The 25094-nt window shown below is 38.8% G+C and overlaps 10 protein-coding genes across 10 annotated transcripts; 4 read left to right on the top strand and 6 right to left on the bottom strand.

The window, feature by feature from the left end:
• Positions 1-1859: 1859 nt before the first annotated feature.
• Positions 1860-2410, bottom strand: PHYBLDRAFT_62220 (hypothetical protein; the record flags this gene model as incomplete). Its single annotated transcript, XM_018440934.1, has 2 exons — positions 1860-2175; positions 2373-2410. 2 exons carry the CDS (start codon positions 2408-2410, stop codon positions 1860-1862), a joined length of 354 nt encoding a protein of 117 aa, XP_018297050.1.
• A 310-nt stretch (positions 2411-2720) lies between these two features.
• PHYBLDRAFT_62221 (hypothetical protein) lies at positions 2721-3296 on the bottom strand (the record flags this gene model as incomplete). Its single annotated transcript, XM_018440935.1, has 2 exons — positions 2721-3100; positions 3170-3296. The coding sequence occupies 2 exons, from the start codon at positions 3294-3296 to the stop codon at positions 2721-2723; spliced, it is 507 nt and encodes a 168-aa protein (XP_018297049.1).
• Positions 3297-4522: 1226 nt separating this feature from the next.
• On the top strand, positions 4523-8238 carry PHYBLDRAFT_164098 (hypothetical protein; the record flags this gene model as incomplete). Its single annotated transcript, XM_018434933.1, has 6 exons — positions 4523-4803; positions 4840-5195; positions 6585-6761; positions 6885-7444; positions 7578-7856; positions 7966-8238. 6 exons carry the CDS (start codon positions 4523-4525, stop codon positions 8236-8238), a joined length of 1926 nt encoding a protein of 641 aa, XP_018297048.1.
• Positions 8239-8662: 424 nt separating this feature from the next.
• PHYBLDRAFT_141064 (hypothetical protein) lies at positions 8663-9595 on the top strand (the record flags this gene model as incomplete). The annotated part of the gene is made up of 2 exons (XM_018430519.1): positions 8663-9336; positions 9388-9595. 2 exons carry the CDS (start codon positions 8663-8665, stop codon positions 9593-9595), a joined length of 882 nt encoding a protein of 293 aa, XP_018297047.1.
• Positions 9596-10680: 1085 nt separating this feature from the next.
• Positions 10681-12273, bottom strand: PHYBLDRAFT_62225 (hypothetical protein; the record flags this gene model as incomplete). Its single annotated transcript, XM_018440936.1, has 5 exons — positions 10681-10894; positions 11105-11382; positions 11423-11655; positions 11852-12078; positions 12236-12273. The coding sequence occupies 5 exons, from the start codon at positions 12271-12273 to the stop codon at positions 10681-10683; spliced, it is 990 nt and encodes a 329-aa protein (XP_018297046.1).
• Positions 12274-12707: 434 nt separating this feature from the next.
• PHYBLDRAFT_62226 (hypothetical protein) lies at positions 12708-13229 on the top strand (the record flags this gene model as incomplete). The annotated part of the gene is made up of 2 exons (XM_018440937.1): positions 12708-13008; positions 13117-13229. 2 exons carry the CDS (start codon positions 12708-12710, stop codon positions 13227-13229), a joined length of 414 nt encoding a protein of 137 aa, XP_018297045.1.
• A 967-nt stretch (positions 13230-14196) lies between these two features.
• PHYBLDRAFT_100673 (hypothetical protein) lies at positions 14197-14745 on the bottom strand (the record flags this gene model as incomplete). The annotated part of the gene is made up of 1 exon (XM_018427601.1): positions 14197-14745. A coding segment is annotated over one exon (549 nt), but the record flags the coding sequence as incomplete, so codon positions are not given.
• A 1505-nt stretch (positions 14746-16250) lies between these two features.
• PHYBLDRAFT_141060 (hypothetical protein) lies at positions 16251-16902 on the bottom strand (the record flags this gene model as incomplete). The annotated part of the gene is made up of 4 exons (XM_018430518.1): positions 16251-16357; positions 16419-16641; positions 16719-16764; positions 16826-16902. The coding sequence occupies 4 exons, from the start codon at positions 16900-16902 to the stop codon at positions 16251-16253; spliced, it is 453 nt and encodes a 150-aa protein (XP_018297043.1).
• A 549-nt stretch (positions 16903-17451) lies between these two features.
• PHYBLDRAFT_62229 (hypothetical protein) lies at positions 17452-20473 on the bottom strand (the record flags this gene model as incomplete). The annotated part of the gene is made up of 9 exons (XM_018440938.1): positions 17452-17701; positions 17772-18362; positions 18609-18907; positions 19161-19305; positions 19355-19431; positions 19453-19733; positions 19883-19955; positions 19990-20098; positions 20262-20473. The coding sequence occupies 9 exons, from the start codon at positions 20471-20473 to the stop codon at positions 17452-17454; spliced, it is 2037 nt and encodes a 678-aa protein (XP_018297042.1).
• Positions 20474-22290: 1817 nt separating this feature from the next.
• On the top strand, positions 22291-24325 carry PHYBLDRAFT_141056 (hypothetical protein; the record flags this gene model as incomplete). The annotated part of the gene is made up of 7 exons (XM_018430517.1): positions 22291-22768; positions 22853-23058; positions 23125-23203; positions 23266-23325; positions 23403-23447; positions 23514-24118; positions 24200-24325. The coding sequence occupies 7 exons, from the start codon at positions 22291-22293 to the stop codon at positions 24323-24325; spliced, it is 1599 nt and encodes a 532-aa protein (XP_018297041.1).
• Positions 24326-25094: the final 769 nt, after the last annotated feature.

Below are 25094 nucleotides of genomic sequence, written 5' to 3'. Positions count from 1 at the left end.
CGAGCATCTATGTGCTCCTCATTGTACTTGAACTATACCGTCAATATTGTGCCAACATTTGTCATTGAGAGGGCATCCAGATTATTGTTATCCCAAAAATACACATTCTGAGTATTCTTGATATATATTGCCAGTCTTTGATGTGTTGTTGGGTGTTTTTGGTGCAGCTTAAAGGAGAATATTTTCCAGGATGCCTCTGAAGCTGAGACATACCTAGCATCAAGAAACTCATTTATTTAATTTGTTGGCTGTTCTTGCTGAATACTGTTGTTTGTGGTGCTGGCTGTTGCTGTTGTAGATGTGGTTGCTGTTGCTGTTGCTGATTGGATGTTTGCCATTGTGCAATCATATCCTTTGTATACATACTTGTAGAGATATTTGACAGCTGAAACTGATATACTAATTTCCACATTAATGTGGGCATTGTATTTCATGCACAGATACTTGTTATGGGGTACAACCCATGTGTTATCGATCATGTGGTTTCCTTTTCTTACACGTCTTCCCTCATCTCTTCTTTGGTATAATGGGTAGCCATTTCCATCGTCCATTGTTTCATTGTTAATTTTTTTTGGGAAGTTTTTTTCACATTTTCCATTTTTCATGCAGCGAGCTTTATCATTGTATTTATTATTACATGGACCATGGATCATGTTTTTTGTTACTGTTGCATATGCAAGTGGCTCAGTTACTGGATCAAGAAAATCTGCAGAAACTATCAAGTTATAGTCTTCAATCGTTCTTGGCTTACTGTCAGTATGAAGAATCAATAGAATATGGGCATGTGGAAGCCCCCGCTTCTGAAACTCGATGGCATATATGAAGGCCTATACTTTTCCAAAAATCTTTTTCTTTGTAAGATCCTTCATGAGCTTTTTAAGCTTCATGTTAAAGACTTTTGAACATATTTCTGGTTGGTTGTTAGCCTTTTGCCCAGACAAAAGAGAGCTGGTTGTGGTATTTCAGGTACAAAACAATAGAAAAATAAAATATTTGATAATAGAGACGTATAGAAATACTTTGAGACTGTATATAAGTTGTCCTTTATTTATAAATAAAAAGTGTCCCTTTTTATAAGAAAGCACAATCTGCTCTTGTCATTACGTCTTAGTTTCTTAAGGCTTTCTTCCTTTACTATATTTAGTTATTAGAGTGTATTTACTGCTTAACTAGTGTTGGTGTTACAATTATGACATCAAGTCATAAATCGTACTTCTTTAGCTCTTAGCTATTCTTTTCTCTTTTATACTAGAGCTTTAGCACTTCCTACTAAATTAGCTCCATATTGATCTGACACAGTTTACCTGGCAGTATGATATAATTATCTTACCAATCTTTAAGATATTATCTACAGTACTAACTGTAATAAATATTGGGCTGATTACTTAATTGTTTATATATATTTTATACTGACAAGATGATAGCTACTACACTATCCCAATATGAATATGTTCTTATATGTGATAAATCCAACGTCCGAGTATCTGGATCACCACACTGGTAATCTCTGGCCAGGTGGGATTACAGATAAAAGTAATAAATAGATCTAGTTTACCAAAATGATGGACAATACTCATTGCATCATGGTATAACTGGCGCATATGTTGTGGGCTACCAATGAAAGAAGATGGAAGGATAATCTTCTTTCTAATATTGGCAATATCATTGTCATTTAAGCTAATTACATCTTGTATTCCAGAGTAAAGATCTACTCTGAGTCTGTCTTGGTTGACGTTTATGTAGTGCAGTCTGTTATGTTCAACTTTTGCATACATATCAACAGTAAATTGCTGAAAAAGACGGCCAAAGAGGTGGAAATAATGTTGGAAATTGTGACAATACATGAGGTGGCTAGAATATCATTGCATTACTGTTACAGGTTTTCCAGAAAGAGAGGTTGAGCCAAGGTTCCAGCCATCTTTGCCATAGGGGAACATCAGAACATAGTGAAGAGCATCATATGAACGGTGATACTCATTTATGGACTGAAGGTTGCTTGTATGTATATGCAGAACGATATCTCTAGTTGTGCATGTATCATTGTTCATAATCAAAACTGTTACTTCATTGGTGTTTGGTGCGTTGTACCGTCTCTGATCCTGAGGTCCCTCTGCAACCAAGTGCAAGGTTAAATCTGCAGTATGGTCATTATTATGAAAAACTTGTTCCATGGATCTGAACAAAGATATAAAAGAGTTGGTCTCCCCCAAAACCGATTGCAACTTTTCAAGTACTTCTCTACTCAAATATGAAGCCTAATGCTGCCAATGTTGAACTTGAGACTGAGCATCATAGATGTACACTTGTGCAAACCGGGGATGATCAATGTCTTGAGTTGTTACAGGAGTGATTGACACTATTCTGTGACATACTGTTCTGTGGATTCAGAAGTTGTAAGCTCTGCTTTCATTGTTTGCTACACTGTGGTCAATGTTTGCTCCCAATGATATAATACTCAATGTGCTATTATAGCCTCTGATTTTGGAAAGGAACTGTTTTTCATCTCGAGTTCTATTGTTAAGAAGTACAGCAATTGCAGGTGGGGTTGACTCAAGGCTAGGAAGAACAGATGTTTCATTTTCACAACACATGCTAAAGGTTGGATTTCTCAATGATGAGTTTCCATTCCTTTTGTCCATCTACATCAAAGCTCCACATAAACTGCATTCAACATTCATTTCTCCCTTGTTATCAACTTCTGGCTCACAGAGAGCTGGAAGTCAGACAATATTCTCTGTAGCCAAACGTTGATTACTGGAGTCATTCCTAATATATCTGGAATTGAAAGGACACAGTCTGTTTGTATTACAACAATAGCTCTCTCTGTGACATATTGGGCAAAATCTAACAATTGCAGCAGGCACAACTATCTCTTCTTTGTCATTATCAGATTCTTCGGAATCATCAGAAGGTTCAATATCAGTGTCCACAGTATCATTTTCCTCAGATTCAATTTCCTCAGATTCAATTTCAGAAATAATATCCTGAGCTTCTGCTATGGTAGGCTTCTCAATCAATGTTTCAGGAATCACAGAACTTGTGGTCTCTTGAAGCACTACTTGATCTTCAGGAGATTCTCTTCTCACTCTCATATTAGTAGCTAAATATATATAGAAACAATTATAAGAATTAAAAACTTTAAAAGCAATGAGATTTTTATTCCATCTACTGCTCTCTGCAGGATATTCCACTTCAGTAGAGACAACATTGCTTGTTCTCTTTTGAGAGATGAAAAGAGTACAATTCTTTGGGTTCATGGGACAGCTTCTATGGTTGCTACGTTTATGACCAGTCATTTTACATACAGAGCAACTTTTTTCAATTGAAAGCATTTTGGATTTAGATTTTGATACTAAGGATTTGAGGTTGCAATTTTCTTAAGAGATGTGCAAATTCTTTTCTATTATTTAATTTTGTTATTTATAATATTGATATTCATTATCAGAGGTTTCCAGGCACATATTAAGATCTTGAAAAGTAATTCGCCCACTTGATTATATACAAATTTATCTATTTATCCATTCATTTTATTTCCATTTTATTTATTTAATTTAAAGAGAGAATTTTTTTTATACTTTCTTTATTATAGCTGTTAGAATTTTAGAAAAAAAAAAAGAAAGAGAGAGAAGGATTTATATATCATATGACTTTTGTAAGATATAATTTTTTAGAGATAGACTAGATTTTAGATGTAAATAGATGTTTTACAGGCAAATTTGTATATCACGTGATGCTGCTAATTTTGATTGACGTTAGATATATAGACTAGATTTTAGATGTAAATAGATGTTTTACAGGCAAATTCGTATATCACGTGATGCTGCTAATTTTGATTGATTTTAGATATATAGATAGAGTGTATAGAGTGAATCGTTTATCACGTGATATACAAAAAGACTGAATTTAAGGCAGATTTTGTATATCATGTGCTCTTGCTAATTTTCTAATTTTTTAAAAATATAGATAATATAATAGCTACTGCAGATAATGCGCAATATATGTCTAGAAAACTATATAAGACAATTTAATTCATTTAAGTAAAAAGTATCTTTTATCCTCTCTTTAATTTTATATATACTCCTTGATCCCCAGTGGGTTTGACCTTTTGACTTTGTTATAGTTGTGGTATACACACTACAATTGAGTGAAGAACAGACCCCACAACTAAACACTGGTTCCTTCTTGCTAATGAACCTGGCAAGTTAACAATCTCTGGAACTGTTACACACCAGGCACACATACACTACACACTCATACAGTGTAAACCAACCATTACACAACAGGGATTTGAATTACAGGGATTTGAATAGTAGCAGATATAAACAATATTATTTTGTCTCTTTAATAAATAACACTCTCACAGTATCTACTTTTCCTATTATTGAGATACTAACCCATAAACAATCCCGAATACCTCAATCAGCAGAGGAACAAACCTCTATAAAAAGGTATGTTTAATAAGATTCAGTGTTTTTTTTCTTGCCACTTATAATTTTCTTCTAGAAAATTACAATCATGAAACATGTATATTGAAGACCTTTATCAAAATGATAAAATAAAAATAACGGTCTTTACTATCAACCAGCACCTTCTACAACATTACCTCAATATGATCAGTGCCTTTGGTCCTCGACGCTCATACAGCACAAGATCAGTAGAGCATGCTATTGGCAAGTACTCTCACGCCATCAAAAGCAATTCAGCAATTGGCGTGAATGCCAGAAACATAATGGTCTGGCTGGCTCATACACAGCAATTGTTGACTGATTCTGAAGGAGGCAAACAGAGAGGTGTTGTATTATAGTATGAGGATATGTCTGCTGGTTGGCCAATTACTAGCAAGGGCGAGCGTGCTGGTGCAGATTCCAATATCGAGTTCTGGGGACCTTTAGGATATAAAACAATTGTTGACAGTTTTGAAGACATTTCTTGTCTTCCGATTCTTATTCGAGACTTTTATAGATCAAAGGGGGTGGAATGCAGGACGATTGAACCAGCTATAATAACTAGCTGCAAAGCTTTTATTAATAGCTGTGTGATTGACTCCTCATTTTCCCAAAAAACATTAAGAGAGGCACATCACATTCATCTTCAGATGCAAGTCGATCTGTTCACAAATGTACGTTGCCAATACACTCCTGTGGCAAAAGACTTCTTTGGAAAAGTAATTCTTTTCTTCGAACATGGGAATTCTGGTAAAAGGTGGCCCCTTGTTTTGGTGCTGATATATAGCACTGTATTATACACTGATCTTAAATAAGTTTACGTATATTACCAAAAAGGAAATTTTGAGAAAAAGCAGCCATTGTTGTTTTTATTTATGTTTTCATTCTTTTTCTCAATCAAATCTTCTCATGTCTTCTAAAATCATTAAACAATCTCGTAAAAAGAGTCCAGAACTTTCAGATTACATGAAAGGCAAGATTGTGGGTGCTTATGACTTTGGAATTCCCATGGCTAAGATTGTGCACAAGTATGAACTACCCTACACGACAGTGACAACAACCATTGAGAGAGTGAAGAAAACGGGTACTGCCCTTACCAAAAAAACGTGAAGGGAGACCTGTTCTCTTGAATGATTGTGATTTGAGAGCTCTGGGAAATATTGCGCGCAATGACCCAACTGCAACATTAGACATGATTACAGCTGAAATTCAGGAATCTTCAGGTATACTCATCAAGAGGGATGCTGTTCGTAATTCCTTAAAAAAGATTGGTTTATGCTCTTGTATTGCTGCAAAGAAGCCTTTGCTAAAGGAAAGGCACATAAAAAACAGATTAAAGTTTGCAAGAGATGCTCGTTGTCGCAATCAACAGTGGAATCGGATAATCTGGAGTGATGAGTTCAGATTCATGGTTTATCCAAGGGCAGGAAATGTACGTGTTTGGCGCACTCCAGCACAGAAATATAGAAGAGGCTATGTACGTCCAAGAGTACAAGGCAGAAGAGGCTCAGTGATGGTCTGGGGGTGCATTTGGGCTGGTGGAGTGGGAAAACTTGTAATTGTCGATGGCACACTAAATCAGACGAAGTACATAAGACTCTTACGACTTCAATTTATGCCCTAATTTCGACGCCTTAAGCAAAGGAAAGATGGCGAGTTCATTTTCCAAGAAGATAATGCACCCTGTCATAAAGGTATTTTGGCAAAAAAATACAAAGAAGAGGTGAATCTGCCAGTGATGACATGGCCAGCAAACAGCTCTGATCTGAGCCCAATAAAAAACATTTGGGCATACTTGGAATGCCAGCTGAGAGCTAGAAGGGTAAAGCCAACGAATTTACACTCGTTGGCCAGAGCTCTTCAAGAAGAATGGAAAAAAATACAAAAGAAAGTAGTGAAAGCACATTGTATGTCAATGCCAAATCGAATCAAAGAACATAGAAAAAATAATGAATTCCATACTCACTATTAAACTTTCTAATAAATTACATATATCTATTCACATAGCTAATATATATTACTCATAATTATTTCAGAGCTCTAGCTATACGTTAAGATGATAAAAAGATGTAAAGAAGTTGTATATTTTCATTGAAAAAATTGGGATTTTAAAAAATACTTAAATTAAATATGGGTCAGTGTACAATGTCATTCTGGTGGTAGTAAATGGTCAGCTCAAACTGAAGGTAGTCCACCTGGCAGACGTCAAGGAGTTGGTTGGTCTTGTGGTGTCAGATGCAACGGGCAATACAACAACAACAAAAACAAAATATATAGTGTGGCCAGAACTTAACCGCAGCCCGAAATTAAATCTTGGTCAATATAGAGACCTTTATTTTGTTTTTTTTATTGTAATACATTTTTTTTCAAATTGTCTTAACAAATTTCATCTTTGCAGCAGAAAGTTTAGATATTTTCCTTGTCTTTTACCTCTCATAGCTCTTCCCGCTAAAGTACTGGACCCACCTATTGGGTTCACCACAACACTAGGTCAAGCCAATATAACCACTCCACAACCCTCTACTACTACCTCTACCACAACCAACACTAGGTCATATCTCGATGTTGCCACAGCCACTCCTGCCCCCGGTCAAGTACCAGTTGTTCTTTTCTCTAACTTGCCAACATCTACGGATTGCGTCTGGCATGAAAGTATATCTTGTCATTCGGTATTCTTCACCCCACCAACGGATTCTACCCTTACCTCTGAATTCTGGACTGCTCTCAGAGCAAGCGTTCCTACAGCATGCACCTTGGGAATACCATTCGCTCATCGTCAACTGCTCATCCACGAATTACACCTGACCAATTCTACCATCTGCACCAAACTCTGTTCCAAAGGCTTCCTGGTTGGAGGCCAAACGTACTTCCCCTCTATGGGTATTGCCCCAGGCACAAAAATCTTGCATATTTCCCTCTCCCAGCTTCCATACCTTCCTTCCCCTCTGCTTGAAGAGGCTATCAAAACAGCCTTGGCTGCATATGGCACCATCCACAAAGTCGGTTTGCATCTTCATGCCAATTTTTTTGATGGCACTGGTTTTGCTTACCTTGAATGACCACCCAACCCTGATGCCACCCTTGCCAAACTCTCATATAAGATCCCGTATGATGGCGACTTGTACTTCTTAGGTATCTGGAAACAGATGGGTATTCACTGTAATTATTGTAAATTTATGGGCCATGCTATTGAAAACTGTCCAGACCACCCCAAAGATTCCTGACGCTGCTTCACTTGTGACCAGACTGGTCACTTGCAACATGCCTGCCCTAGAGCACCCCCCACGGATGCCAGCTCTTCCAAGAGACCCTGCAAGGTTTCCACAACACCTAAATTCCCTGATCACTCATGCAAGACTACTTCCGGTGCATTTCACAGACCTCCAGCCAAGAAATCGATCCCCCCTTGTGGTACACCTATGATGGCTGAGGGATCCCCACCTACTACCACCACCTCCCACACGAATTCCTTGACACTGCGACGACCTCTGTCCCTGCTGTTCCTACTTCCCTCTGCCAGTCTGCCAACAGGTTTGCTGCACTTGGCAGACTAACTGACAACAGCCACACAGGCGCACTCTTCGACCCCACTCTGCCTCTTCCTCAGACACACAACACCCAGTATGATCCCGTCTTTCACCCCCTCCACAACGCTTTTCTTCCCTCCTTCTACACTTCCGGCTCCACTAAAGACGAAGAAGAATTTCACCCCAGCGCTTTTGATGGCGACAATGACCAAGACTCCCAGAATATCCTAACTGATGACGAGATGGCAGACGGCAATCATTCTTAAATTTATGATTAATATAGCCTCCATAAACTGCCATGGACTTGTCAAGTCCGGAAACACCAATAATCACTCTCTATTTATTAGATATCTTTGCTCCCTCTCTCTAGACATACTTGCCCTTCAAGAAACTCATGCCAACACAGACGCTCTTCAACAGACGTTTCATCTTCAATTTCAAGCATCCGACTCACTATAATCTCCTCACTGTGATTTGGTTTCCCTCTCTCTCCTCATTTCTTTTACTGATCCTCTTTTTTCTCTCTGTGGTCATTGCATTACTGCCACCATTGTTCACTCTTCCAATTTGTTTGCCCCATTTTGTATTTGCGTTTTATATGTCCCTGCTTCATATCGTCCTTGATATGATTTTCTCACCTCTCTCTTATCCTCCCCACATCTTCTCCCTTCCCTTCCTTCTCGCTTTCTTATGCTAGGAGATTTTAATTATTCCTCATATGCAAATACCTCTTGTGCTGGCCTCGCACCACGTCTATGGCTGCATTTTGTTGCTAACTACTTTGTAGACTGTGTCCCTTTGTCTAACGCTCAATCTATGCCTACCTTTCATTGCAACCTTTCCTCTTTGACTATTGACTACATATATGTCTCCAAGGATATAGCATCTTGTCACTCTTCATCCACTGTCACATTTGTTCAGCCCCTGTGTACCGATCATTGCCTTGTACATACCTGTCTTAGTTTTCCTATGCTGTCTCACATTGGTCGAGGTTTGTGGTGTGCGAACCCTCATTTGGCAAACATCCCTTCCTTCCGCTCCTCCCTGTCCGACTGTCTTTCATCCTTCATACCACTACTCTCGCCTTCAATTTCCCCCCAATCACAGTGGGATCTGATCAAAGTCGAAGTGGCTCGTTTCACACGTTCATATTCACGCACAACCTGCCCATCACTTGCCACTTTGGAGGTAAAGCTTCAGAGTAAATGTGACCATTTGATACATAGATTTTGCCACCAGCCTGCTCAGAACTTTCAGCTGCCCATCGTCGAGCATCAACTTCAGCAAGTTCAACAGGAATGCACCAAGATACTAGCCCTTCGTGCTGGAAAACACTGGAGAGAGCAAGGCGAAACTACCGCTGGGTTTTTGAAATGCACAGTTGCTTTTCGCCAAGCTTGAACCACAATAACCAGCCTCTGCCACCCCTTCACTGACAACTTATGCACTGATCCTGATGATCTTATGGAAGCTGCTGCTGCATTTTATGAAGATCTTTACACACCCAACCCTCCTGCTCAGACAACTATTGACGACCTCCTCCTTCACTTGCCACCAGACCTCTTTCTTTCCGAAACTACCTTCACAATCCTCCTTAAACCCTTCACCTTGGATGACATCTGAGACAGCACCACTCGTACTCCTAATGCCAGTAGCCCTGGGCCGGATGGCCTGCCTTATGAGATTCTGCGATTAATTATGAACCATCTGATGTGTGCTGTCTTACTTGTTCAAATATTTAACAATGGGCTTGCCCTTGGTGTGTTCCCTTCGTCCTGGCAATCAACCTGCGTCTCTCTTCTTCCCAAGAAAATTGACCTCACCTCCTTCCGCAACTGGTGCCTGATTGCTCTCATCAATACCAATGCCAAAGTGTTCACTCACCTCATCAATTGTCACATGGTGCCTGCTGCTTCCTCCCTTGTTACGCCCTTCCAGACCAGGTTTGTACAAGGACGCTTCATTGCTGACAATGGCATGCTGACCAAGTTGGTTATGGCACAGGCTAGACAGGACGGTTCATCTGGTGTAGGCCTTCTTTTGGATCAGGAGAAAGCTTACAACAGAGTCCATCCCGACTACCTTTGCCAGGTCTTGCAGCATTTCAACTTTCCCCCTTCCCTCCTTACCTGTATATCTCAACTTTGTTCTCTACACAGATTCAAATCAATGTCAATGGACACCTATCCCAATCATTCCTTCAGGCTCGTGGACTCCAGCAGGGTGATCCTCTTTCTCCTGTACTCTTTAACCTTGCATTCGAACCTTTGTTGCATCATGGGATTCATGATCCTTCCTTTGCCGGATTTTCTCCATCACCATGCACTGCTATTCCACCACTTCTGCCCATCAAGCTCTTGGCCTATGCCAATGATCTGCTAGTCTTTCTGCCTGATGCCGCCCACTTGTCCCATCTTCATTATCATCTTCTCATATACTCTCATGCCTCCAATGCTCGCATCAATCTCCATAAAACTGAAGCTTTCTCCCTGTCTGGTCTTCCACTGCCAGAATGGCATCTCATCCTACAACAATTTGACATCACCGCCTGGTCTGACAGATCTTCCTCCACTCCCCTGCAATATCTTGGCTTTTCTCTTGTCCAATCCTTACCTCAGCGCAATTCTTTCTGTGACAACATTCTTTCTGTGACAACATTCTTTCTGTGACAACATTCTTTCCAAGATTAAATCTACCTGTAATATCCACTACTCTTGCTCTCTCTCTATTTGTGGCCGTGCCACAGTGCTCAACTCTCTCATCCTCTCTAAGCTCTGGCATGTCCTCAGAGTTGTCACTGTACCTCTATCCTTTTTCCATCGACTTCGCTCAATCATGAGTAAGTTTATACAATACTGCTCCTTTCCTCCCATTTCTCTTGGCACTTTCTGCCAGCCTATTTGGCTCGGCGGTTTAGGGGTCCTTGATTCTCAGATTCAACAGGCTACTCTTCAGTTGCGCTGGCTTCGGCCTCTCGTCCGCTCTCCACTGTCCCCCTCTGGCCTGGTCCTGCCTTGGTTCTTTTACATTCTCTGCCTTGACTCTTCATTTGCTGATCCACTCGTTCCTTTGATATTTCCATCTCTCCAATCCTCTCATCGACTGATTTCGACTCTCCTCTGACCACCCTACTTGCTGCCATTAACCTTCTCCCTCACAACTTCTCTGACGTGGTAGTCAACCTCCCCACCTGTCTCTCTCTGCCTCTCTCCTATCTCACTACTGCACAACCAGACCACCCTCCCTTTCCATCTGCATGGCGCGATCTCCAGGTTTCCGACGCCTATGAAGTAGATCCTAGTTTTGGCATGCTTGCCCAACGCCCCCTCCACCGCATACTCTGTCGTTCTATTGTCCTTCACCGGTTCTTCGAACGTCTCTACACTTGCTCTCTTGTCTTGCACCCTGTCCTGTATCATGCCACCATTCCCCCTGCGATCTGTGCCATACAGTTTCCTTTGCTAGATATGCCTTCCAGTACAGCTGTTGATGTGTGTCCTTTCTTGACGGCTCTTGTCCCCGGCATCCCTTGACATTGTTTGTCCACCCAGTCTTTCCGCCTACTCTGCAATTTCCACTCCAATTCTGCACGCCCCATAAGCCCCACACTTGTCCCTCGCCAGCTTTGTCAGTTTTGGTCCTTCCCCCTGCCTCATGGGGCCCACAATGTTTGGTTTCGTGCCCTGCACAAGAACATTCCTTGCTGTTCTCACCTCAATTCTAGGATCCCTACCACTTTCCCAGACCTATCCTGTGCCCTCTGCTCTCACCCTCTGGACAATCAAACTCATTTTTTGTTCCAGTGTCCGGTCAAACTGTCTGTATGGTTGTCAATCTGGACGTTGTACTTCGCCCAGACTGCGACACCCACTGTCTTACTTTCTGGTTTGCAATCCTTCACATTCTCTCCGTGCACCAACTCTTCTCTTTCTGCTGCCTCAATTTTGGCTGCACGCTGCTGGCTATATGGCGCCATCATTGGTTGTTCATATTTGATCACGTTCCTTTTGTCTCCTCTGCTGCCTTTTCCACTGCTTCCTCTCTTCTCGACCACCTCAAGAGCGAACTTGCTCTTGACTTTCCCCCCCTTTAGCTTCCTTCCATACCTCCACAATATATATAACTACAAACATATAAATAGAAAAACATTGTACAAATATAAAAGCCAAAAACAAGTTGTGATTTTCCTCTTTTGCCTTGCAGCATAGAGGCTCACTAATAAACTAGAGCCTTCAGCTCCCTACAAAAAAAATTGTCTTTTACCTCTGACTTTTAATAGTCCTCGATTTCAATCTATACATGCTAAAAATGTAAAACCTGTAGTTAAAATGTACTTTTGTCTCCTCTGAGATCTAATTCTAGATAGTCAATTTGCTTTTTATCAGCTATTTCAAAAAACAGAGATTTTCTTGTTTCATTCTGCATTTTTGGCTATTCTTTAATTATTATAAGTCAAAACTTAAGTCACAATTACAAAAAACGCCCCTTTTTTCCCATAGTGCAAGTTAATAGAAATCTTGGTCTTGTGATTTTACTTTATCACTATGTTTTTTCTAAACGTCAGAGTGAAATGTCTATGGTTTTTGGAATGAGCTGCCAATCTATCTCAACTGTGTGCAAAGGAATGGAGAATGCCATATACAAAAATATCTAGTATGGTCTCCAATTCAACACGAAGCAATTCAGTTTCAAAAACTTGAAAAGGCTTGCAAAGACAATATATGATAAGGGCACAATGCTTCTAAATGTTATTGGATTCATTGATGAAACAAGGCAAGCAATTGCGCAGCCAAGTGAACCCAAGGAGATTAAGAAGACGTTTTATAATGGCTGGAAACACATACATGCCATAAAGTTTCAAGACATTGTCACACATGACAGAATTACAAGTAGCATACTTGGTCCATACTTTGGAGCAAAATATGACCAGTATGTCAACTCTGTCTCAAAGACAGAAGAGAGACTAGAGAAATACTTGAAGTCAGCTTCTATTTCTGAAGCAAGCTACGCCTTGTATGGAGTTCCAGCATATATGGTCTCAATGCTTGTATTTGCCCTTTCAGGGTACATGTCTTTATAATAAGTTAAATATTAATCATTACTAATAAAATATCTAAAAGCTCAATGTTCTATAATAGATGTAGAAGCTGCATGCAACAAGAGCATGTTCAAGGTTAGAGTTGCAGCTGAATGGGAGTTTGGTGAGATACAAAAGTACTTTAAGTTCTGTAAGTATAAGTATGCAATGAAGATCTAAGAGATAAGTCCAGTGAAAATATATCTGCTCTCTACTGTATTAAAGAAGATATGGTGCAATCAGAGATAAGTATCAATGTTTTTGGACTTGTTTCAATTTTCTCCTGGAAAACTCCGCCAGCCAATTATGATTTAATGTCCGACAACCTTTAAAAAAAAATCAAAATTCAATGATATTTAGCACTCAAAACGTAAAGAATAAGCACAAAAGTAGAATTGATATATTTAATAAAATACTAATTAGAGATAAAGATAATTTATAAGCAAAAATAATAAAAAATAAAGAAAGTACAGATAAAAATTCTATTCTCTTCCTTCATCACGGCGATGAGAAGTATATTTTTTTTTGTAAATTTTTTTACAACATCATTGGCTTCTTTCACGTTCATCTCTTGGCTGTATGCCTCAATGTAGCGCCACGAGTGGTTGTAATACCAGCGGATATTTGGAAGCTTACCAGTGTGATCCAGGAAAGTATGGATATTCTTATCCAGGGACTTATATGTATAGTCACACTGGAGGCAAGCTTCACGCTTTGCGGCACCCCAATACCTCTCAATCCAATTGCATTCGCAATGGAACTTAGGGTAAAGTTCAAATATATGACCAGAGTCTTTGACAGCCTCATGAAGAGCAGTTTTCTGTGACATAAAATCTGGTTGTAAAGCCAGAAAATGATGTGCACAGCACTTGCTTTCTTTAGAGGCGTCTTTACTCTTACAGTCTAGTTGCCATTTCTTAATAGAATTATACGGATCCTTCTCAAGCCACAAACTACGCTCCTCCAGAATATGATGGACGCCTTTAACATATTTAACCTTATTTTGGACCAATTGTCCACTTTTCTTTGCAAACCATTCGTCCTTCTCATAGTACATTGATTGTACTTCCTCTACACCATTCCGGACAAATACTGTATCCCGCAAAGAACAAGGATTGTCGTCTTCAATCTCTTTGTCATTTAGATTCATTTTGCTTGAGATCAAAGCATTTTGACCATACGCTTTGTGATTTGTGCTTTGGTCAAATGAAAAGACGGCCTTGCACCCTGGGTGAATCAATTCAAAAAGAGGAATAACATTGTTTTTCAATTGCTTCAACATATCCGCACTCATCCAGTACCCATCTATGTCGGCCCCAGGGCGGAATACCTCTTGTGACAACCATGCCCCTCCAGCCATTGTTCTGTGGCATACGCACTTGAACCCACTGATCATGAGAGACATTCCTGGACCTTTCTTACGGATAGGATTTTCAACTTCCATTAGCCACATGGTATCTTTCCCATCGTTTGCATAGAATGTCAATTCATTGTGAGTAACAAGAACATGCTCTATTTCATTGGATCTAAGTACTGGCAAAACTATAGTTTCTTCATTTTCAGAAAAAGTTGCCATTTTCTTCTTGTACACCATCATTCTTTTTGCCCATTTCTGATGGTATGCAATCGCATCCTCTCTTTCATGACCGTCGTAATAAATGTTTTTAGAGTTCTTTCTAAACACATAACCCCATTCATGAAGGTACTTCTAGATTGTACTTGTGGAAGTATTTCCAGGTATATCAAGCTTTCTTGGCAAAATCTCTCCATCAATGTACTTCTTCACTTCGATAAGACTTTGACTTTCTGGTCTCTGGTTTTGAATCCATTTACAGATAGTAGACTTTATATCTTCATCCAAAAATAAAGAATGTCTTCTCAAATGCTTTCCTTGTTGGTATAAGGCAATTGAACGGAAATCAACATACTCTTTGGCATACTTTCTTATAGCAGCTGAACGATAAGTGTTTTTGTGAAGCCATATTTCCATCAATGCTTTCTCTGAAGCTTCCATAGTTTTGGTGCCTGATATTCTGTATCGAAGGTAGCATTCAACTGATTTAAGCTTACAGAGTTCAAAAGCATCAACTGACTGAGAAGAAGGACCTGCGCGAGTATAAGAAAAAATCTCTTTCTTAACATCTTCATGTGCAAGTTTAAGCACAGCAATTTTGTCAATCTGTATGTTCTCCAATTCACTATCAATAGATTCTTTTAATTCAATTAGAGCCTCTTTTTGAACATTAATAAAGAAGCCTTTATCTGTAAGATGGTAGCTTCCTTGCGTATTTGAAGCATCATTATCTGCTTTTCTTTTTCTTCATTCAATTGTTCACGAATTTTTCTGATAAGTTCCACAAAGCGACTTATCAGCATCTTCATGCCATTTCAGCAGCTGGTTTGTATATGCAGCTGAAGTAGCTTCTTCTGACATTCCCTGGAGCTCTCTGTCGTCCAAAACAATATCGTCTTCATGGTCAAACTCCAAGTCCACATAATCTTCATTTTCTAATTGTATTTTTTTAATAAAAGCTCCACTACTAGCCGATCTGTTTATTTTCTTTGCCATTGTTGATCTCTTTTTTGGACAAGGCATTTTAGAGTGTTTTAAATATAAGTGTGTTAAGCTTGAGTAGTAACACTTGAGGAAGACCAAAATAATAAAAGGTACGCAATAAAAGTCAAAGTCACATGCACGTGATTTGCCTTTTTAAGAAATTATATTTAATGTCTGTCAGTGACAGCCATTTAACTTGTTTCAATATTGTAAAAACCGGGTAAACTCCATTGTAAATAGGCTAATACATCCCAACTTTGAAAGTCTAAGACTTTTTATTCAGAGTAGTTAGAGCAATTGTAAACTCTTAATTCTATAGATAATGATCATATCTATCAAATTAAGAGCTTAGAATTATATTAACTTAAGTTTTGCAAAAGTTATAAACTTTTAAAAAATACCCAAAAACTTAGATAGTTATCTCCAATCGCACCATAGTTCACTGTGTTTATTGTAATGACTTGCTAACAAGCTTATATTTCAAGTTGAAGCCACCAACACTTGAAGAGTATATTTCTGAATTGAAAAAAGAACAAATCGATGGTGAAAATGAAGATCTTCTGTTAGCTTAGTAATTAATAATAAATATTTATTATTGCTTATTTTTGAGCTGGTTTATTATCTCAATCATTGTTTTCTTCATGTCATTGAATGTCCTTTCCTGGTTCTGGCAGGACACCAATATGGCTTCCAATAGCCTTTTCTGGTTTCAAGAGAACATACTCACATCCTCTCAAAATCTTTCTTGCTCCTGCATGTACACCATCTCCTCAGCTGGCATAACTGAGATAACAGCAGTGCCAGTCAAAGACTCACAATCCTCAATGGAAGGGAAAGACATTCCACAGTTTCTGCCTCCGATTCTTTCCCCTTGCCCTTTTCAGAGCTCTTGACAGTAGCATAATCTAGACCTTTTCTTTCTGAAAGGGATGTGTCAGTGAGATGTTGCATGTCCAACTCGACCTTGCTAAGGATCTGCTGTCTTTTTGTTGTAGCATTCTCGCCCATCTTGTTCGTATCATTGTATAGCTGCCCCTATAAAGTTAAGAGACATAGTTAAAGTCTAATTAAAGCACAACACTGTGTTTATATATGCTTTATATATGATATACCTTCTGCAGCACATCTAATGCAGCCTTTTCTATCTCAGATCTGTTTCTGTTGAATCCAGAAACAGAGGACACGACTTCTTTCTCAAAGCTGCCATGATAACTCTAACAGTCTGTGAAGAGTGTCACGTTCACTGTCAGGCGTCAATTTTAGCTCATCTGGGTTTAAGATATTGGCACCTGCCATAACCTAAGCCCAGGCAGCAAGTTGGTTGCCATGCCCACAATCAGGAGAGAAAATTCATGCATGCTCTTTTAAAAGAGCAATCTCTTTTTGTAGTGTCCACTTCCTATACACCCTTTTCTTTTTTTTCTGGGAAGAACCTGGAGAAGGAGCAAGACTTGGGGAGGGGAAGAATTGTTGGTAGATGACATATACATCTTGATACGTATTTTTTTGGTGTTTTCATTTCAGTTTTTGTTTGTTCTTTTTGGTGACATCGTATAAAATATTTTGTATGATGTTTATAGGGTGTATAAAGTATAAAATGCAGAAAAGAAGTAGCAAAATGCAAATAATATGAGCTTAATCTTATTTAAAGCAAAGAGAAATAGCATAAATCCTGCAAGTTGAAAATTAGAAAAAATTTCAAATTTTGAGAAAATCCTAGTTCTAAAAAAAGCAACTTTGTATCTGTTTCAGATGTCAGTTGTCAAATATAGCAACTTATAAATGTCTCCATTTTTCTGGTGAGTTCAGAACATTTAATGATACTATCTAATGAAGGAAAAAAAACTACTGATAGTATTTTGGCGAGAGCCAGATAATGTGCTGCATGGTCTCATTGTTTGTGTCATGACCGAGGCCAGCAATTCCCATAATGAACTTCATGTCCAACACCTTTACCACACCAGAGTCTAGACTATCCCACGCAGAGAAAAGACCCTGGTTCACGCATTGAACATCAGAAATACAGTCAATGGCCACAAAGAGTCTGGTCACTCTGTTGACGGTTTGGGAAAAGAATTTAAAAATAAAACCATATCTTTCAAAAAATATAAATGAGTTATGATTAATAAAATTTAACAATGTAGAATACAATTAGTGCTACTTACTCCCTGGCATCTTCAAGCACAGCAAGATTGTTTGCTCGACCATGCCTGCTGTCAACAGAGAACAGAACTCTATAGACTACTGAGACTTTCCACATCTTGTTGATGCAAACCACTTCATCATTTTCCTCAATGGAAACAGCGCCTTCTCTTGCCCAGAAAGGTATCAAACTGCGGACCAAGTTCTGGCACTCTATGCCAATGGTGGCAGCCAGCTCAACCAGAGAGCTTTGAGTTGGCCTGAACCAAAGTTGAGGACCAGCAACATCATTACTTGCAACCTCAAAGTTGCTAGCCCTTCTGTCATTTGTGGTGCAAATGAAAAATTGGCAACCAAGATAGTGATTGATTGCGGCCTTTCTGAGTAAGAGATTCTCCATGTTCTTTCCCGGTTTTTTTCTCAACTTGATGGCCGCACTGTAGACACTGATTGCCCGTTCAAGTGGCCTACAACTGTATGCCCATAGAGGGTCCATTTCCCATATCATATAGCCGAGATGAATCAGCATATGCTGGTTCATCACAAAAATTGTAGGCTTCAGCCTCTTTTCTACGATCTCACAATTGAGGAAAACATGCCAGCAACCAATGGCTCTATAAAGATGATTAAAACACTGATCAACATATATTCAATTGACTTACTCCTCTGCTTTTTTGATATTGGCAGCAGTGATGCTCTACTGCTGAACGATTTTGCATGCAGTAACAAGGCTCATCACTGCTGCTTTCATACGATCAAAAACGAAATGATCGACAATGATCATTGGAACAACAAACAAGAAGAAGTCTATTCAATTGATAGCTTTCCTTTTGCCATTGGATTCCTTCAAGAGTCTCTACGTTCCTGTAAAATCGGCTGGTATATTGGTTCTGGATGTGCAAATTGCTTTGTCAATATCTTCTAGGCTGATATCCAGAGCAAATGGGTACCTGTGGTGCTTTAACCAATCTTGCAAATGAATGCCATGTGCGCTTCTGCCACTGTTGCTGGCCCAAGGACAAAACTTTCCTCCAAGTGCAACGTAAAGCTGCTGGCCTGTACTGTGACCCAGAAGGTGAATCTCACCCAGTCCAAAGAAAGCAATATTGATCATTGTGGGCAAGTCCTTGAAGATGTTGGGCCCTTTGACGCCGTACATCTAAAATGGTATCAATATTTATTTTGTTAAACAGTTTACAACTTATGTCTTCAATAGACTGGTATAGACTTTCTTCTGTTCCCAACAGTGATGGTCCGTCTCTTTCTACTATGCAAGTCATGCTTGGATCTCCTGCACCGTACAAGACGCAAGCTCTGCATCTATGGTGGGCGTTATGATGAGCCAGGTTCATCAAGTCAGAGACGGCTGGAGTATTTCCAGTCACTATGACAAGATGAACCTAGGCAATCACTGGTTCAGAATCAGTCTGGAACTGCAGGCCATTTGCCCCCAAGTTTCTCAGGTCATCAAGAACAGGCTCCAAAAACGAAGTGATATCTTTTGAATGGTTGGGTCTTAATATGATAGCCAACTGTATCATGTTACCTACCTTGTATCTAAGTATTTCTTATTAGTAACTTTATCTAAATTATTTTTTTTAAATACCTTTCTTTAGAATCGATATTCAGGTTAATAATATGAATAACAGAAGATGTCCTTTTGATATTTTTAAATGTGTTGAACTAGTCAATAAACATAGTCACCAAAACGTCATTCTGACCAACCACTCCACAATCAAGTAGCCATCTGACTGCATCTCTACTGAAGATGTTTTCATATCTATCTTCGCATCTATCAGCCAAACACCTTGTATCATAGGCTATCTTTGCCCTTTTCTCAGGGTGGGCAAGCTTGAATCTCAGTTGCTCTGAGAGAGGCACAATCCAGAAGGTCTGTGTAGTCTTTGCACTTGCTTTTTCCACTTTGTACCTGTCCTCACTGATGAAATCTCTTTCTTCAACTGTTGAGAACCTGCAGCATCCATCTATGCACATATTGTATGCAACGGACTTCATCTGGTACTACTCCTTCAACAAGATGTCTACCTTGTAGTATGATAGAAGTAAATCCACTTTAGCTAAAATGGTGGTAAGTGCATGTAATATAAAAAGAGTATACTAATTATAAACTTACTGGATCCAAGTTCTGCCATGTACTTATTAACAATTTTTATGCATTTGTCATAGACTTCACGAGAGACATTGTTCTCAAAAAAACATGGAAAACCACTCCAGACTGACAGTCTGTGCACGACTGTTGGACACGCATGTGGGAACAAGATTTTCATAATCAGTGAAATGTTCTACTGGAACATTGTACACTCTGTCTAGATTACGGACACGCAAATGTCTATAGTCATTATCTGATATATTTTTTTTAAAGTTGAATACAATTATATTTAATACTAATGTTTCTTTTTACTTGTTTATTTCTTACCAGACATATAGTCAATGTTTTCGTTGATTTCCTCAACAGACTCGACTTGAATATCATCGGTATCCATACTTTCTACCTTGGTGTTGTTTTATTGCCTGCAGCCAAGAACTTGGCAAAATCTATAGGGGCAGTAATAGAGCCCTTGTTTCTGTTGTTAAATTTTCTGCGTGCTTGAGCAATAATACAGATTTCAATTCGGTTTGAGTGTTCTACAACAAACAAATCATTAAGCATATGACCATCTGTTCTGGTTTTGGAATTATGATTAAGTAAATCTTTGATATTCATTTTGGCTTATGTTTGTATATTAAAGGAAGTAGGGGTGTAAGGTTGCGAAAAATGTTCAAGAAATGAGAATATTTTTTCATTATATTGGCACATTGGTAGTGAGAATTACAAGTATGCTAATTGTCTTAATAATTTTTTTTAAAAGAATTTTGAAAGTTTGTTTTTAAATTACTTTCTACTCATTTTTTTCGACCAACTTTCCCCCTTTCATTTTACAGCGATCTTAGGGGACAGGGGGTAACGGCACCACACAATTTAAGGTGACTGCAAGTCTGAGGCCTGGCTATAAAGTGTCTTGAAGAACCCCCCGTCCCCATTCTTTATAAGCACACCCTTGTCCCCATCATTTATAAGCACACCCCTGTCCCCATCTTTAGATCATTCCTATTTCCCGGGAAAAATACAAACACCCCCTTTCTTAAAGTCATTAACATTTAGTTGTAAGAATAAAAAATAATATTTCCAAATAACAAGATATGATGCCTTTTTTACGTTATGTACATTGCATACATTGCATACATTGCATACATTGCGTACATTGCGTACATGAATCAATAAAAATACTTATATAACTACAGTGCTCTTTTATTAAATATGAACACCAACTTCAATACCCCTATTGAGAAGATGTACTCGCTTAAAACAACTCTCTCATTCCCCGAGAATGGTTATCCTGACAAACAAAGCATTTTGGAGGCCGTAAACGAGTACGCCCTTTCTAATAACTTTACTGTCAAAATTAAGGATAGAAAGTTTCCAACACTTCACCTTGCTTGTTCAAAGGCTGGTGCCTATCGTGATAAGTGTAACATCAGCGAGGATAAAAGAAAGAAGGCCCCTAACTCTTCCCTCACTGGATGCCCCTTCCTATTGAGATTTTCTTTTAAAAATAAGAGTCAGAGATACCTTCCCTTGCCTGCCCACAGTGACAATGAGCATTGTCATAACCACCCCATCACCCCAAACAACTTGGCGTCTTCTCACCAGAGAAGAATGTCTCTCCTGACTTCGGAAGATGCAATTATTGCAAAGACAATGCTAGAAAACCATGCCAAGACTCGCAATATTCAGAAAGCTACAAGAGATAAGGTTATGGGAATGAGAAAGCTGAGAATTAGCAATATCAACAACCTGAAGTATAGCTCTTCTCGTGGTGGTGAATCATTAATTCATGGCGCTACTGGGCTCATAAGAACTATGGAAGCAAAGGGATTTTCCGTCCTTTATCAATTCATTGAGAGAAAAAGCCTCACGCACATTTTCTTTACAAATGAGACGATGATAAAAAGAGCCCGTCGTTTTCCTGAGGTTCTTATTGTTGATGCCACTTACAAGACAAACTGCGCGAAGATGCCTTTAGTCTGTGTAGAGGGTGTTAGCAACCTTGGTAGAGAAAGATTGAAGAGCTTTCCTGTTGCATTTGCGTGGGTTTCTGATGAGACAGAGACAAGCTATGCCTGGTTCGCAAGATCACTGAAATCAATCGTGTTGGAGGGAATCGAGAACAGCCCTATCTTTGTTACAGACAAGTGCAAGGCATTGATGAATGCCCTTGATTCCGAGTTCCCCGTGAACAAAAAGCTTCTCTGTGGTTGGCACATGATAAATAACATTGCCAAGATGGCAAAGAAGACAGGAATACGTGCACCAACTTGATAAACAGCATGATATTTGAAGATGATGCTGGCAAGTTTATGCAGAAAAGAGAAAATTTCAGATCGTTGGCTTCTTGTGAAGATCTCAAGACTGAAGGACTGTCTGAAAATGGTAAAAATGGTGCAGTCAAAAGTTTTGAGGAGTACTTTGAGAAGGAGTAGATGAGCTGCAAAGAGAAGTGGGCTGGCTACCTCACCAATAAGCTAAAGCACTTTGACTGTGTGACAACACAGCGTGTTGAGAGTGGTCATCATGCCCTGAAAAGGAGTATCTTGGCTCTCCAGTCTTTGGACTCCTTGTTTGAGCAAATATGCTTATATCTCTTGCAATTTGAGGGTGACTACCAAGATCGTACACTGGATGAGAAGTTGGTGACCGATGCAAAAATCCTTGCTGATGAGCGCCTTTGTGGATTGGTCCACTCGGTTTCCAGAATGGCATTGTTCACGATTCGCGCTGAACTTCTTGAAGAGATTATTATTGGTGAAGCTTGTTACTGCAGAGTAAAGACTATGTTTGGTCTCCCTTGCCGTCATACTCTGCCACGAAATCGGGCCCTCACACTTGCAGACATTCCTGAAAGATGGGTTCTCTCTTCTGCCCTCCCATTCTATAATAAGGAAGTAGAAAAATTGGAAAGTATAAGTACTGTGGCAATTGAGAAACAAGTTCCGTGGATGAAATCAATTGCATAACTTGAGCAGTTGTTTAGATGATGTGAAGGAGAACAACAAATCTGTAACCTGATGGCAAAGGTGAACGATCTTATAAATAATGCTGGTAATTTAAAGGATCACCGAGAGGTTGCCTTTCCTTTGTCAAGTGAGGTCAAAGCTCCCGGAAGACCTAAGCACGTCAAAAGAAAAACTGCTCTCCCAAAGGACTTTGTCCGTCACAAGCACAGACATCTCCTTGTGCAAAAGAACAAAGTAAGCATGCAACATACACAAACATGATTTCACAATCTAATACATATTTATTCTTTATTTCTTTAGAATGATATCAGAAGTATTTTGAAAGAAGGACTTAAAGAAGTGATGAAGGAGTTCTTAGAGGAGGAGCCTCTCAAAAAAAGTAATTTATAATTGTTTTTTTTGTGAAATTACAATGTAATATCTAATGCTTACTATTTCTAGTCATAAAAGAAATAAAAAAAGAAACCCAATTCGCTGAAAAACAAGAGCCTCTCAAAGAAGGTAATTTTTGATAACTTATAAATGAATCACAAAATATTTTGTATGGTTTGCTCACACATTGCATGTTTTCTCTATAGCTAAAACAACCAATTTTGCTAAAAAGCAAGAGCCTCTCGAAGAAGGTAACCGATAAGATATTTTACTAAAATTAAATGCTAAATGTTACATTGTTTTTTGTTTCTTATTAGCTAAAAAATATTTCTCTGGAATTAAAAGACCTAAACATCTTCAAGACGACTACTGGTACAATTTGCCTAGTCCAAAAAAACAAAACAAAAATGTGCATGACTTTGCTCTGCCTGCTCAAATTGACCAAGCTGCCATTTCGTTGACGTTTAACCCCAAGTCAAATGGTTGGTGCGGTTTCCGTGTATTTGCACACCTGAAAGAGGGTGGAGAGGATCAGTTTCCTTTGGTGAAGAAGAAGATGTTGGCCACGATGGCAACCCATGGTAAACTTTACAAGCACAACTTTGGCATTGATGTTGCCAAAGTGACAGAGGTCATTGCCTTTGGCTCCGAGATTGACCCTGCTCTTGGGGAAAATATCCCATCTTGCCCTTCCTCTATGTGGTTCTCTGCACCAGACTGTGCTCAGATAATAGCTGACACCTATAACAAGCCTGTTTGTGTGTACTCGGACGATCGGAGCGTCTTGCCTGTAACTTTCCTTCCCCTCCATGATCGGAAGCCTCTCAAAAGAAAGCCATTGCCAATGGTCTTGCACCATGTACATGGGTGCCACTGGACAACAATTAAAGTGAAGCCTCATGTACATCGGTCCTGGCCTGAGGTAAATACGCTGTATTTTGATGCTATCCGTAGAGAGAGTATCATTGACTGCTTTTCCAAAAGTTGAAATCATTGGGGTCAGTTCCCAAAGAACAAGTCTTATCTTTTACCCTCCACTACTACTACTACAATTACTACTACTGCCACTAACTCTCCTACAAATTCTCCCGTAAATTCTTCCAATATTATTGACCTCACACATATATAACTTATCTATCTTTCTATCTTTTAATATACTTTACTCCTATTTTTTTCTTTAATTTTTTAACAAACACAATTGCACCCAGTCTGTCTTTAATTTTAATGTTACATGTAAAACCCAGATACGAATATTATTGGCATCCAACTAATTGGAAGACTATATAATTGGCTTTTATTTTTTGGAGTACACAGTCTGTGCGTTTATAAGCAATCTGATTAAGATCTTCATCCAATCACAGACGTGAATTTTACCATAAAAGATGTAAAACAGAAACGACGCATAGCTTTTGATAGATTTCTGTCTTAATTCAAATTCTAAAGCTTGGATATTTTGCCGTATTGCTGAAAAAATACATACATCTTTATATCCAAAATTTGAAGTTAATTTATTATGTTTTGGTTGAATAAACAAGCAAAATATACACTTTTTTTCACGTTTTTAACCATTTGAGATAGATTATTTTTGCTAATAAATATCTTTTCTACATAATAATATGGTCTAAAACTTTTACTGAAACGTTTTTTTACTATTTTCTATTGATATAAAGCATTTGCAAGTGATTTTTACTAATATTTTCAAATTGTTGTTTTTTTGTTCAATCTTTCACAAATGAAATGTACAGAACTTTTGTAATTCACTCATTAAACGTGATTCAAAAAATATTGCAAAACAAACAAATACTCACTTTATGCAGAAAAAATCAACAAAACCAACCATCTTACTCTCATATTTCTATCTATTTTTTTGAACGAGTTATGAATTTTTTAAAAATAAA

This window comes from Phycomyces blakesleeanus (assembly GCF_001638985.1).
Source record: "Phycomyces blakesleeanus NRRL 1555(-) unplaced genomic scaffold PHYBLscaffold_3, whole genome shotgun sequence".
NCBI lineage: Eukaryota > Fungi > Mucoromycota > Mucoromycetes > Mucorales > Phycomycetaceae > Phycomyces > Phycomyces blakesleeanus.
Note: the sequence above shows the minus strand (reverse complement) of the source record. Positions and strands in the feature narration are given on the sequence as shown.